This window comes from Poecile atricapillus, chromosome 14 (assembly GCF_030490865.1).
Source record: "Poecile atricapillus isolate bPoeAtr1 chromosome 14, bPoeAtr1.hap1, whole genome shotgun sequence".
Taxonomy (NCBI): domain Eukaryota; kingdom Metazoa; phylum Chordata; class Aves; order Passeriformes; family Paridae; genus Poecile; species Poecile atricapillus.
The window spans coordinates 17151410-17165723 of record NC_081262.1 but is presented as its reverse complement, the minus strand read 5'-3'; the positions used below and the strand labels follow the sequence as shown (position 1 = coordinate 17165723).

Genomic DNA, 14314 nt, shown 5'->3' with positions numbered 1-14314 from the left:
CTGTAATTGCATAGAGCACGTCCTTTCCCTAGAAGCTATATGCATTAACATACGGAAAAAGGCACAAAATTATTTCGGATAAACAAGCACCATTAAAAATCCTCAGCATTCCTTGGACAACTTCTGTTATTGTTCATATCAATCTAAGCTCACGTTACATTAACATAGTCGCACCAGTATGCTGATCCCATTATGCACAGTAAGCAATTGGTCTCTGCTTGAGGAACTGATCAGAACTGACTCGCTGCAGTTACCACACACAGCCCAAGGAAGGGCCACACGTGCTCCGGATCAGGGACAGGCAAAACAAATGAAGGCAACATCCAAACAAAAGGCAAACGCAGCATCACAGGCCTTAAAAACAGGACTTGCACTGAATTGTGTTCAGAGCCATTTAAATGGCAGTCTTTTAATAATTTTAATGAAGATAAATGAAACAAAGCCCTTTATATAAACAGTTTATTTACTCTAAACAGCAACACAGACAGAATGCCATATAAACACAAAGAAAGTGATGCAGAGTAAGGATGCTGGCTAACTTTGGATCTCAGAGGCTCTTAAGCAATAACAACCTAGTTTCTGAAAGATAGAAAAAACAAATTCAGGGAGGGAAGGGGGTGGAGGGCATGATTTTTTTTATACAGCCAGCTAGAGGCTAAATATCGTTCTAACATTTTAAAGCATGCCTGCATCAGATAGCAAAGTAACTAGAGATACTAGTGAATTTATAGAAGTATAAAAGTTTATAATTTTACAGCAGTTGAAATACTGACATCAATATTAAAATAAAAGCAAGTTTTACATAACAATCAAAAATACAAAAGACTGAAGGAAGAGACCCTGTATGAAAAAACTGGGGGCAATTCAGCAAATTTAGAACTGTATACAACTGGCGAATATGGAAAATGGCACACATACAACCCCCTCCCCTCATGTGGATATTAATTGTACATAGCAACATTAGATTTTGCAAAAGTTTTGTAAACAAGTTCTTGCCAAACCAATCCCTTCCTTTTTAAGATGCTGCATGACAAATGCTTATGATGGTGCAAACTTCTTGGCTTGTGCTCGAACCCTCTTTTCATATTCCACTCTGTTTTGGCTGAAAAGGAAAAGGGTAATTATAGCTGGAGAAATCAGGCTGTATTACAGAGTTAGCTTCATATTGAAGAGAAATAGGAGTGATCGCTGGAGGCAGACCCTTTCGATAGCAATTCACGGAACACTACAATAAATTAAAGGCTTTTCTTTACAAGTATGGTACTGTTCAACTAGGTACTTCCCCAACATCACCTGTTGTCAAATGACTACACTGACTTTATACTGTACCAGTCTCTTCAAACAGGTTTGCACCTGCTGTTCTCAAGACCAACTGTACCTCACGTGCAAACATTCTCTCATTCATCTTAAATTTTCTACTCCCCCCTCACATTAAGACCTGAGGTCATTAACAACAAATTCCAGTATCATAACAGTACAAAGTGAAGAGAGCACTTCACCAACAGCTGGTGGATTCCATATGGCTTTAAATTACCATCTTTACTGCTTTGGAGAGAGAATGGAAACACTCCTAAGAAACAGGAAAATGATAATGGTGTGGTAAGTTCAGCCTTTATCTCTAGAGACCCTGACTCACAGATTTAGGTTTATCCTAATCTTCAGCTGGGAAAAAAACACCACCCAGCTCAACATAACTAAGTGTAGCATACTTGCTACAGACTGATTAAACAAGTAAGTATTATTTGAGGGAAATATGTCCAGTCATTGAGCCTCAGACTCAAGATGTAAAAGGGCAAGCTCTTTGTTTTCTGTTCTTGTGCCAACAACAGATAGTAGCATAACGTTTACATTCAGTTGTCCATTTTGTATCGGCTGTCAGAAGTGTGAGATGAGCTAAACAAAAATTTGTAACCATTACTCTCAGAGATAGAATGAGTAGATTTTGTAGACAGCTTTGCAGTAAATTTAACCTGCTTTCAGCTATAAAGGCTTGCTGCAGTGAAAATAAAAAAAAAAGGCAGCAAATTATATCCTCAGAACTTGACAGATTGGGAGGGAAGAGGAAATGAAACCAATTTTGGTCACATACAATGAACAGTTGCTAGCAAAGAGACTGAAGATACTCTCTTCTCATGAAGAGATTTACAAACTTTATTCTACATTTTTTCTCTAAGTTCTATTGCATTGCCACGTGAGAACATGGCTGTTAAGTCCTGCACACATAGAATCCACACAGAAGAATGCCCTCCAGTGCAGGCCCTGAATGCCTACAGCAAAGACGAGGAAGTAGGTTACCACATTAGGAGTGCTAAGGTTACTGAAGGACAGTACCAAAGGAATCCTGAGAGTAAGTATTCTTATTTTGAATACAATGTTTATTAGCTTAACAATAAAAGCTTAACAACTAAAAGACATCTATCTAAACAATGGTATATCTTCTGCAGTATTTATCAACTATGCCAGCATTACAGATGTGTGCACAATCCTGCTCTATTTAATTTCTACCAGATACTCAGTAGCAAGAGAGACACACTCTCAGACTGCAGAATAATAGTAACTCATCTGAAATGCTCTGCATGTCCAAGAGACACGAGGAGGATAAATGGGAGACTATACCTACTTGAAGTAACAAAAATCATGTAATATTTTAAGCTAAATAGATATTTTTTCCCCCTGGAAGCACTTTAAACAGAAACGAGACTAGCCAAGACTGGTTTTGTACATACATGCATGTGGGAGGTGATGAAAAAAAATTAAACACAGACTATCTATACATGTATAGAAGTATATTATTGAGGCCTTCCTCATCATTCCTGGCTCCTACAACTATGGCCACTGAACTGTCTTCCATATGCACTCATCTCCATCAAGCCTTCAGTAAGTACTTTAAAAAATAACACTGCAAGAACCTATTAATTAAATGCAAGCCACACTACCCGTCCCCTGTGTTCCCTTTTCACTAGGACCTTACAAAAACACATGTTTAGCATAGCTTGGCTGTGCAGTCACATAAAACATTATTTTTCAAAACTGGCACTCTCCTGGAGGCCTCTTCTGTCCAAAATTGTAATTCTACAGTTCCATCTTGGTTATTATTTCAGTAGCTGCCAGTGCCAAAAGCATTTGCTGCTTCCCAGAAGGTTATAGAACCCATTTTTAATGGTGGCAAAACTTTTAAGATTAAGCCTTAAAAAACCAACAAAAATCAAACAAACCTCCAAAACTCTCTTTAGCTCACGAATTATCCCCTTTCCTGATCAATGCAAACTTCATTCTGATAAAGATACAGGCATTCTGTACTTTTCAACCTATTCTCCCAAAATGCTACATTTCCTACAGTGACCACAGCTCTCCTTTATCCTTCAGGCAGAAGTTCTTACAGTTACACACCACGGGACAGAACTAAGTTACTCCTGTACTGACAGATGTGGCTTGTCTTCCAATTCAGTCTCTTCCTGGTCTCATGACACCATTACGCCCCATTGTTACTACTCAGCCTTTAAGGGGAAGGACTCTGTGTTGGGCTAGAACCAGGATAAAAATCATGATACAAGGAGTCTTCACACTTCATTGCTGATGCTTTGCTATTAACCATTCTAATGGCCTAATAGCCATGAAGTTACTGTTTTACTGAAGTTTAGCCCAATCTAGGCATCTCCACAGAATACAGTCATGAAGGTAAGAAAATTCCCCCGGTCATTTGTAAAAGCACTTGCGTGTTATGCTAAAGTAACAGACGACTGTAGGCAATATGACAGCTTTCAAGCTGATACGCAAAGACACTTACCAGTAAATTGTGTAAGCCTCTGCTTGAGCTGGGTCTTGAATATTTGGTTCATTTAGAAGTTCTTGTATTCCTAACAAGATCTATGGAAAAAGGAATAGAAGTAACAGGCATATTTTATGAGTATTACTAATAGAGAATCAGTGAAAAACCCTTAGAAGCCAATTTAGCAACACACAGCTAACATCTTATATTTGCATCAGATAAGCAAGCAAAGCAAAAGTCTAAGTACAACTAATGACCTGTTTAATTGTGATTGCTGGCCGCCAGTCCTTATCCTCCTCTAAGATGGAGAGACACACGGTGCCTGAAGGATACACGTTTGGGTGGAATAACGGTGGTTCAAATTTACCTGATGAAGAAGAGGAAATTACTTGCATACAGTGCTAAGAGGAAGAGAGTTGGGCTAGATCAGTAGGGGAAAACAAAACCTCCAAATCCCCAAATGAACACCGGCAAAAGACCCCCAACCCCCAAATAACACCCCACAGATTTCTGGAGCTATTAATATCAGTTTTCTTCTTGGCTCAGCCCACAACTAAAACAGAAACTCATCACATCTGTGATATCAGTCCAGGCAATCTAACATTGTCTTTTTGACTGATAATACTTTGGTTAAGGAATGGAAACTGACAAAGTAATTCTAGTAGCTTTGTGATAAAAACCTCTTAAAAAAATTCTGTCTTTTCAGCCTCACATACTACTATGTAAAAGAAAGATACTACCCTTCATTCATCTTTTCTCTCCTCAGTTTAAAATAATGGAAGTTTCATACAAGGAAGACTTAAGTTCCTAGCATTTTTTTCAGTTTCATATTTTTCTATGTATAATCAAGATGCACTGAACAAGAGGAACCAAGTTTAAATTACAAGACTGACTGAAGGCTTGTGCAACTTTCCTTCTGCCGCTAAATCTGTATTCTGGCATTGCTTCTAATCTTCACAGGACTTACATGCAACAGCCAGCATCTTGGGTAAAGTTATGAACACTTCTTTTGCAATACCTGAAATATCTACATGTTAGTGCAGTTTTCTAATCTACCTGACATCACAAATATTCACAAGACGTAACAGTCTTGCTGCCCTGTCAAGTTCAATGGTACTTCAGAAGCTGCACTGTTAGGGCATCTTATCAGTCACATACACATATTATTTTAAGGCATGACAATTCCTTTAACATTGTCAGGATATGAAAGCTGGTATTTTTCAAGAAAATAATGTGAAATGTTTTCAGTTAAAAAAGATGTTCCGCCTGTGTTACATGTATTTAGGTGGTATCAAACAAAAGAAGTAGCCAGGAACTGCTAGAGCTGAAATATGGTAATGTGATGAGAGACGAATTGCTGTCAAAAGAGCTATCTGTAATCACTGTCATTGGTTTGAGATTTCAATTTCAATTCGAGAACCAAGAAACGGTGCAATAGACATTTTCAGGTTTCTGTAATAGGTAGGTTTGAGATGGTATAAGGAAAATTCAGTTCAAAAACTTAATAAGGAAACTAGGTATCTGGAGATCTGTTAGTAGCAGAAAAAGAACAGATGAATACTTTAGAGCAAGTTGATTAAAAGGTTCAAGCTATAGAACTCTTTTTTCCTAGTTCCTGTCTTCTGAGTTCTTAGCTTAGAAGACCAACTCAGCAGTAAGAACACAGGGATTTAGTCTAAGCATGCCCACGTATTAGTTTCCAAGAAGTGTTGATAATGGAGTGAGCATTTTAAGTGATGCTTTTGTCACACTTTGAGGGAACTTACAAACCGATCTCCCTCCCCTCCCAGTTTTGATATATCGAGCACTTAGCTGATTTCATCACAACTTTCTGAATGCAGAGTGGGCAAAAAAGAAGAAGCAATGTGTCTTTAAAAAACAAAACAAAATCAAACAAAACTGTAGGACAGTAATAATAATTTGTAAGAACTCCATGGATTGATTCAACACTGTTCTAATAAATCTGTGATTTTCAGTGATTTTACTTACATTTTGGGGGTGAAGAAGGGTAGTCATCCTTGAAAAGCATCCGTAGTTTAAATAAGCCTCCTTCCCATGGTGTCTATAAAAAAGTTAATGCAGAGTTTCAGTTACAGCAAGGAAAAGTCAAAATTATGGAAAAATGCTTACCAAGAATACAGTTTCTCAGACAAACAATATGACATTCTTCTGCTACACAGCAGAAAATAGCTGTCCTGCACTGCAGCACACTGTCTAGACCATGGTAAGCTATCCTACCTATACAGGAAGCTGAAGTGGAAAGGAAGGGGCTTCTTTCTTCATTATAGCTAGTAAGTGATGCTGAGTCATCAACACAGCCAGGATCATCACCAGTAATTCCACATAAAAGTAAAATTTTCACACTATGTGAAATAGCAGAATACTTCTCAAGTTTTACATGATACACATACAGTGAGGAAAAGGCTGTTGTACCCCCACTTGTGTTTGAGAAGATAGGATATGGATACACCCCTTAAGCGTGTGAATGTAAATGGCTTCTCTTGTGCTTTATGAGAATGTGGCTAATAAAAGCACAAATTAACTAAAAACATGGACAGGACTGTAGTACTACTACAGTTCATGAAATTCACTAGTCTGTTTGCATTTGGTAGACTATAGTCTCACAGATTCCATCTTTCTGTATAACAAGAAACTCCAAAAAGCTCTTTATCCCTATCCAAAACTGGCAAGAGCACTCATAGGAGCAGACACAGAGCAAACCAAATAAGACAGCACTACTCAAAAGGGTCATATAAACAAAGAAACAAACAACCACAAACAAAAAACACCAAAACAAAATCTAGCATCAGAGAAAAAGACTGTCTCAAATATACAAAACATAAGAAAAAAAGCCTATCTTCTGACAAACTGAGATCTGCTAAGAGGTGTAGAAATACAGGAAAGATTCTTGTAGCTGTAAAATGCACTTCTCTGCTACTTCTCTGTAACTTGCCTTCGCTATGGAAACACTGCAATGGAAGTAAATGCTGGGTCCTATCTGAATTATGTGGTTTTTAGCTGAATGAAAATCAAAACAAAACACCCAAAAAACACACATGAAAAGAGAAAAATCGCTCCATCATCATTGGTATTCATTATGCAAAATCTCAAGCTAGAAAAGCAAGAAAAACATTCAAGGAATTAATAAGATAATCCATTTCCAGAAGTGAATGAATTTGATTATATTTGCTAGAGTGTATTTAAAGAACTTGTTCTAAATCACTGTAGTCAGTTAACAACAAGAAAAATCTATTCTCCATACCTTCGCAGAGCAGTTCCTTTTTAGAAAATATGAGCTTTTTGATAGAATAAACTACCTATTTTGTTTGCTTTCAGGAACAGAGGAAGACAAATAGCTTTTAATAATTTACACAGAAGAATAGAACAGTTGGCAAAATTTTTATCATGTTTCTGATAGAGCAATATACCTTATGGGTGAAAGATAGCAGACACTCACAAACCTTACTAAGGCTAATATGACAGCATTATCATCAAGACCATATTGCATTATGGGACTAATTGCAGATGTTTTTTCAGTCAAATTTTAGGTAGTTAACAAGTGATTTGATGAGTGAACGGAGTATCCAACCCAGGACTAACACCACTTCAGTATTTCGTGTGGCTGACAAGCAAGCATTTTGGTGGTTTCAACTATTCATCTCAGGGAAAGCAGCTGCAGTATAGGATGCCTCCAAACACAAAGGCAATAGAGAGCACCTGCCTGGTCTGGTAGAGATGAGTAAGTAATCCTGCTTCTTTTTAAATATAATTTTTTAATTAGCAGGAATCACAGTGGCAGAATGGATACTTCCTGGGTGTGACACATTTTCTAGCATACATGAAAGCTGGCTTTAAGGCCTTGTTTTCTCCATTCTGTGGTTTACAAAACTTCAAAGCAGTATCATGAAGATTTTGTATGGCATAAAAATTTTTACCTAATTATTTAAAGGTGACATCTCAATAAGGTACATAAACTGTTATGGAGGATAATCTTGTCTTGGCAGAACACAAGGGGATGAGTTTTTTCTTACGCTGTGTTAGATTATTTGTTGGTGCTCCTTTAAGAACTAACTAATGCTGTTTGCAGCTAACTAGCAAAACTAAGTTGCAACTGTAACAGCAATGCTATGTTCAGCATTCAACTAAGGCAGCATCACAGACCCTGCAGGTTCTGCCAACACACAGAGCGTTGGAATCTAAGAAACGAGATCATAAGGATATTTAAGCAAATTGGCAAAAGGCAGTATAAAAGGCAAGGCGTAAAAGTCCCACACCAAAGACACGAAAGCAAGAATTGAAACCCCCAAGTAATTAATAGTAGTATTTCAGAAGAAGCAAGAAGAAGCAGAAGACATCCTCCTGTTTGTTCAGTACAAGACTCTTCTTACCCCTTTCTTTCCTGGAATAGCACACTCCCAGTTCATTAGGTTCATTGTGCCATCTGGATTTTTTGTAGGTACTGCTACAAATCCCTGAATTAAGGCAAAAAGACATAGGGTGTAGATTTTACAAGATATACTTAAAATACTTCATGATATATTTTATCTTTACACAAAGTTACTTCTTTTTGCACTACATGGTTTCAAATAGCTTTTTTTAATTTAAAGATATTAATTTTTTTTTTTTGTAAAAACTATCAGAGTAATGAAAAAAAATTGTCACCAGAACACTGAAACAACTCCAGAGTAAGCAATTTGGTGGTTTTCATACTTACAAATGGATGATCTTTTCTCCAGGCTTTTCTCTCCTGTGCAAGTCTGCTAAGAGCTATGCCAGACATATTCAGAGTCCCTCTAAAACCAAAGTAATTGCTGTTAGCATATACTTTTACCTACAGCAGAAACAATACATTATGTGTTTATAAGCCCTGATCACTCAAGAATTATTTTGACCTCTCATTTTCACTTCAATAACCTAGATGCACATTTCTGCACCGCCTGCAGAATTTATCATCAGGAATAGCATCAAGCTTCCCCATGCCATCAAGCTCTTAGTTACTGGACTTGACCTACAAAATTCCATTCTTACCTTATTGCTTTATATTTGAGCCCCATCTTAGAAGCAACTTTGACAGTAGCTTGACAACAGAGACGCTATTAGTAATGGAAAACATGCTCAGACTTCCTATTTGTGCAACTGACATACACTCTGTTTATCTCCTTCCTACACCACATCAGGTATGGCAAATTTCTTCTGTAGGCAAACACCTGTATTACTCCCATTTCTGGCAAATGGGGATAAGAAATATTACTTTTCGGGTAAATTCCCATTGAAAGTCAGTATTCCACACAAAAGCAACATGGGCATAGAATTTAACAAAGTCATCTCAGTTTTGCAATGATGCCATCATAAAACTTATAGACAACAACAGGAACAGGCAGCAACACAGAATTCAGCTATGGAAGAGCAACCGAATAATTCCACTAGATTTTCAATTCCCGTATAAACTGAAGAATATTTCCGCATCTCCAGTGCCTTAGTAACAGCCAAGCACGGTGACCATGACTACAGAGAAAATATGCAGAGCGCAGGTCATTCGCTACTGCGTGATACCGAACAACAGCTCTAGACAGGATGATCACACGAGTGGTGCTTTCAAATTCAGGAAAGAGGATTCTCCATTCACCCAGAACAGTACTCAAAGCGAGAGTTTATTTTTCACTGTCAAACTGTGTCTAAACTAAGGGTTTCACTAGCCACAGGGTCAAATTCCAATGAAGGTTTTTAATCCTCCTCATAATTGCACTTCTACACATTTTAAATAAGAGCTGATAATTGGCAGTGGGAGAAGTCAGGCCAATTTGTTCTCAACTCCACATGTACCTAACGAGCCTTTTCGACAGCAGAATAGTAGAATGCTTCCACTTAAAAAGCACACAGAATGAATGAAAGCAGTGTTACCACTCCAATAAAACAAACACTTATACACTGCTTAAGAATTATGAAAAATTTCACCTCCTCTCAATATGTTGATTACTTATAAGGTACTGTGGTCTGCTACTATTATAAGCATATGAATTGTAGAGTTTTAAAAACACCAGATTAAGCAATTTATGCAGTTCCTAGGACAACAGGTATTTTAAATACATTCTTCAACCTTTTAAGCAATTCAGTTTTGCCTGGATGGCCATATTCCCTAATTCACCTTCAAAGTAGCAATTAAATTAATGTCAGATAAAGCATTTTAAAAGGGACAATTCACACACAGTGAACATACACAAAAATATTCCTATATTCAGTGCAATTTTCCTCTAGTGATCCTAGCACATACACCTGTATCTTAACTATGGCAGAAGAATTGCAGGAATTAGTGAATGTGTACACGTAACTTCAGATTTTAGTCTGCTCACAAGCAGGAGATGCAGAGCCATTGAAAAAAACACCAGTGGAACCGAAAAAAAATCCAACAAAACCAACCAAAAAACAAAAGACAACAAAAAAAACTTCTCCCTTAACCAAATTATACAGGGAGCAAGTTTTCATATGCTGTGAGCCCACGGACTTGCAAGAGATGTAAATGAACTGAGTATACAGCAGAATTTCAGCTGTGCTTTTGGTACCTGGTAGTCCACTGCACTAATACGAACTTTCCCATCCTAGCTTGAGAAAACCCTATGTGCTTATAAACCATCCAAATATTCTTACACAGTTCACTAAACTCAGTTACTTTTTCTGCCAAAAGACACATTACAGGATGCTTTCAAATACATTTATTCCATTTCCTGTGGCTAACAGCCAATTAATTATAACATGCACCTCAAGGGAAATGTGAGTTTCTCATTGGGTAAATAAACAGTGTATCTTCTGCAGAACATCACTAATCAAGTAACTTTACATGTAATTGGAAAAATCCCGAATTTTCAGGCCATGAATCCTACTTGCTTTTGTTACACAATATACTGTGCCCTAGTAAAATAAGGATTTTTCTAATGCTCTACAAACAGCTTTCCAAATCTCGAGGCATTTAACTTCAGTTAAGCACTGAAATGTTTCAGAGTATATGAGAGACGACAGGCTTCACATATATGGTTTCCACAGACTTCAGTTACACTGAGGAAAACAGACAAGAGTCTAAAGCCTCATCAGTCTACTAGAAAATAAAGATTAGACAATAAGACTCAAAGCCCATTTCAAAAACTAAGATCCCATGAGTTAAACCTCCCCTCAAAAGCAATCTGCTAACAAACTGTCACTATATACTCTCTATATCCCAATCTATTAATCTACTACATTACCAGAAAGATTTTTGCACCAGAGGAAGTCTATTCAATCTTATTTTGCACATGCCACAAAAGTCGAAGAGATCAGTCTTCACGTTTTAATTCCCCAAACTTACCCCCGCCATTAATAGGTAGTAACGTCCCTTTTACTGCCATCAACTCAGAAAGTAAACAGATACTTCCAAATTTACTCAGTAGCTTGCCTTTGCCGCTGTTACTGCTTACTTTAGAAAAAAGACAAAATAAAACCATCACGGTATCACAGATGCAAATTTTTGTGTCCCATTACGGAATACCTTACCCCTTCACACCCTCCGATGGGGTGGAACAATCTCCTTTCACACACAAAATGCACGTCCTGCAAAGAATCGTTCCCGTGCCACAGACAACTTTATAAACACATCAACAACATGCTCGTTGAGGTTCAAGAACTTTCCGTACGACTTACTGATTTCCAAGCAGCAAGAAAAAAACCCAAAAACGTTAAGACTGCTAGCCTTCCATTTTTACTTTGCAGGTTAAATACTGACATAGGAAGAAATTATTATCTAAGTAGTTTGCCCCGAACTATACAAACTTTATTTTTCAGAAAGGTGGAGAAAGCCACAGTCTGAGCTTTAATCGAAGCACGCTAGCTCTGGACTAGGATAGAAAGTCTCTGCTTGAGGCAAGAGAAAGGTAGAAGAGGCCGACCGGAGCCGCACGTTAAACAACAGAAGATGCCGCGCGGCGATGGGCTCGGTGTTCGACGGCCAAGTAACCGGACAGGGCCGAGCACTGCTCCCCATCGCGGAGGGCCGCTGGTCCCGTCGGCCCCGCGAGGGGCCGGGACAGCGCCCAAGGCCTGCACGGGGCACCAGGGGCCTGCCCGCCGTTCCCGTGCAGATACCCGGCGGGGCGGGACCGGCTCGCGCAGGCCCAGCGGCTCCACGCCCTGCTCGGCGACCTCCGCCCGCCACTACCGAGACCTGCGGGGTGCTCAGAGCCTCGGGCGAGCAGCGCTACGCCGGCCGGCCCAGCCAAAAGGCAGGGGCAGCCGGGGCCGCACACCCATGGCCGCCGGTCCCGTCCCGACCCGTCGCAGGCGAGGAGCGCTAGCCCGGCCCAGCCCCGCTCCGCTCCCCGACCCCGGGGCCACCGCGGCCCCACTCCCGGCCGGGCCTCACCGAGAGCCGCCGCCGCCGCGCGTGTCCCGGATCGAGGCCGCGCGAGTGACCCGGATGTTCCCGCTCCCGCTGCTTTGTCTCCACTCCGGAGTTTCCCTCCCTCTCGCCTCGGCGCGGAACGCGAAAGGGCTATTCTGTCCCTCGGCCCGATCCGTCTGTGAGCCTATCGTCACGCTTTTCGCATCCTCGCGACACAGGACCCAGAGGTGCCCCCAACAATGCCTGAGTAAGAAGCACCGGAAAAAATCCACGCGGGGCCATCGCAAAACCGATCACCTCCTCGTGCCTCTCGCGCCCACCAGCTCCGGCGGAAAGCTGAATCAATTTTTACCTCTGGCGCTGTGGGAGCCGCCTGCGACTTAGGAGCGCCTGGTCCGTCGGCGGGCGCGCGCAGGTCTGGCGGGCCGAACTCGAGGCAGGCCGAGCCCCGCCCCCTGTGGCCGGCCGAGCCCGATTGGAGGAGCGGCCGATGCGGGGCGGGCAGAGCGGCCTATCAGAGAGCCGCAGGCGGCACGGAGGGCGGGCCCCAGCTCTCCTCCCGGCCGCGCTACTTGCACTGACCTTTGCGGGATTTGTGGCCTGGTTTTTGTTTCCCATTGCTTTGTTAGTTTGGTTCGGTTTGGTTTCCTTGGGGGGGCGGAGGGCTGCTGTTCGGGTTTCTAAGAACGCATTTTTAGTGGCAAGTAGAGTATGAATCACATTCTATTCTCATCTTGAACTTTCTTACTGAAACAGAAGAATTTTTAATCCTGAAACCTCTGCCTAGCTATGCCTTGGTGCTAGTCTGTGTCAATGTTACTTGAACAATGTTCTGTGTAGTATTGTTGAAGTTCAAAATGGTTTCTTTGGAACGCTAGAATTGACTGCTGCAATAAAAAATTACGTAGATTCCAATCAGCCCTGATCAAAATATTTGCTGAAGATCATTCTACCTAGGAAAACTTCATCAGTATCAAATGCCCACCATAGACCAGGATAAACACATACTTCCCTGTGTAACTTTCCACAGAATTACAGTGGCATTATGAAAAGCAGTGCAAACTATTAACACTTGGCTTACAGGATCTCACTCATGAAATAGTACACGTTAGTCTCCGAGGATGTCACATACATACGGACCATGTGTAAATGACTACCAGGCAAGAGTCCAGCACACTGAAAGATGAACAGCACTCTAAAAGGTGAATTTGCAGGATCATTTTCATCTTTCTGAAGTGAAACTTCCCACTGAAAGGAAAACTAATGCCAAATGAACCCTCAATGTTATGAAAGATCCAAACAGGTTGCTAATGACTTAGTCGTTTCTGTCCCCTTTATAACCTGGTTGGTTCAGGGTAGACACTTGACCCTTTTATGCTCCCACTTTTCCTAACAGGTGAAAAAACTTGAAGCAACAGATATGTAGAGTAGGAATCTGGATTGAAAGTCATGCTGGCTGACTCTAAAGTGCCAGTACTTTTAGTAGGACAGTCTGATGATAATACAGATGCACACATTGATTACTTAATTAGAACAATTGCTGTACTTGATTACTACAGCAATGTTTGTTCTTAGCATTTATTTTAGTAAAATTCAAATGCAATTAAATGCAGCAGATTTATTTAGTAAAGTAACACAGTTTCACTGAAGTTGCTGGATATACGACGAAATAAAAGGATGTGCTTTGCACTTACAACTGATTAAATTGTTAAGATGAAATTCACCTCATATGTAACTACAGAGCCTTTAAGAATTTTAAAATCTTGGGTCTTAGCTTCTCAAATTCTTAATAGCAGTTTGGAAAATAAGAGCTGTCCAGTGGTCTTCTCAGTACTAATACTCAATTATGAACTTTTCCATAGGTGTAGAGGACACAGCTGTCAAACTTCCTGGATAATTTCAACAACCTGTTCTTTGTACTTAAATAATTTACTTCCTTCAGCCATTTCTATCCTTGGAATTTATTATATGTTTGCCTTATTGCAAAGCATCAATTTCCATTAGCTTAGTTTTTCAAACAAAGGCTTTAAAAAGCGCAGTAGTAGATTCTAGAATCTTTGATGTTAGGGTGGTTTTTGAGTTGTGCAAAAGGAAAGGTATGCAAAGTGATTAGATGAAACTTTTTCATGTGATTATATATCCATACATGAGACAACTATTTCCTCCTATAATGATCAGTA

At 40.0% G+C, this 14314-nt stretch overlaps 1 protein-coding gene across 4 annotated transcripts; it reads right to left on the bottom strand.

Annotated features, from left to right (window-relative positions):
• Positions 1–445: 445 nt before the first annotated feature.
• UBE2I (ubiquitin conjugating enzyme E2 I) lies at positions 446–12768 on the bottom strand. 4 transcript variants are annotated; one of them, XM_058850216.1, is made up of 8 exons: positions 12487–12764; positions 12156–12377; positions 8484–8562; positions 8158–8241; positions 5759–5831; positions 4027–4136; positions 3788–3867; positions 446–1102 (listed from the first exon to the last, which is right to left on the bottom strand). In XM_058850216.1, the coding sequence occupies exons 1-8, from the start codon at positions 12750–12752 to the stop codon at positions 1039–1041; spliced, it is 978 nt and encodes a 325-aa protein (XP_058706199.1). In that variant the 5' UTR covers positions 12753–12764; the 3' UTR covers positions 446–1038. The 4 variants fall into 4 exon arrangements, with proteins under 4 accessions (XP_058706199.1, XP_058706200.1, XP_058706202.1 ...); XM_058850217.1 differs by lacking the exon at positions 12156–12377 and having other exon boundaries at positions 12487–12768; XM_058850219.1 differs by lacking the exons at positions 12156–12377; positions 12487–12764 and adding an exon at positions 11438–11462.
• Between the last annotated feature and the right edge of the window lie 1546 nt (positions 12769–14314).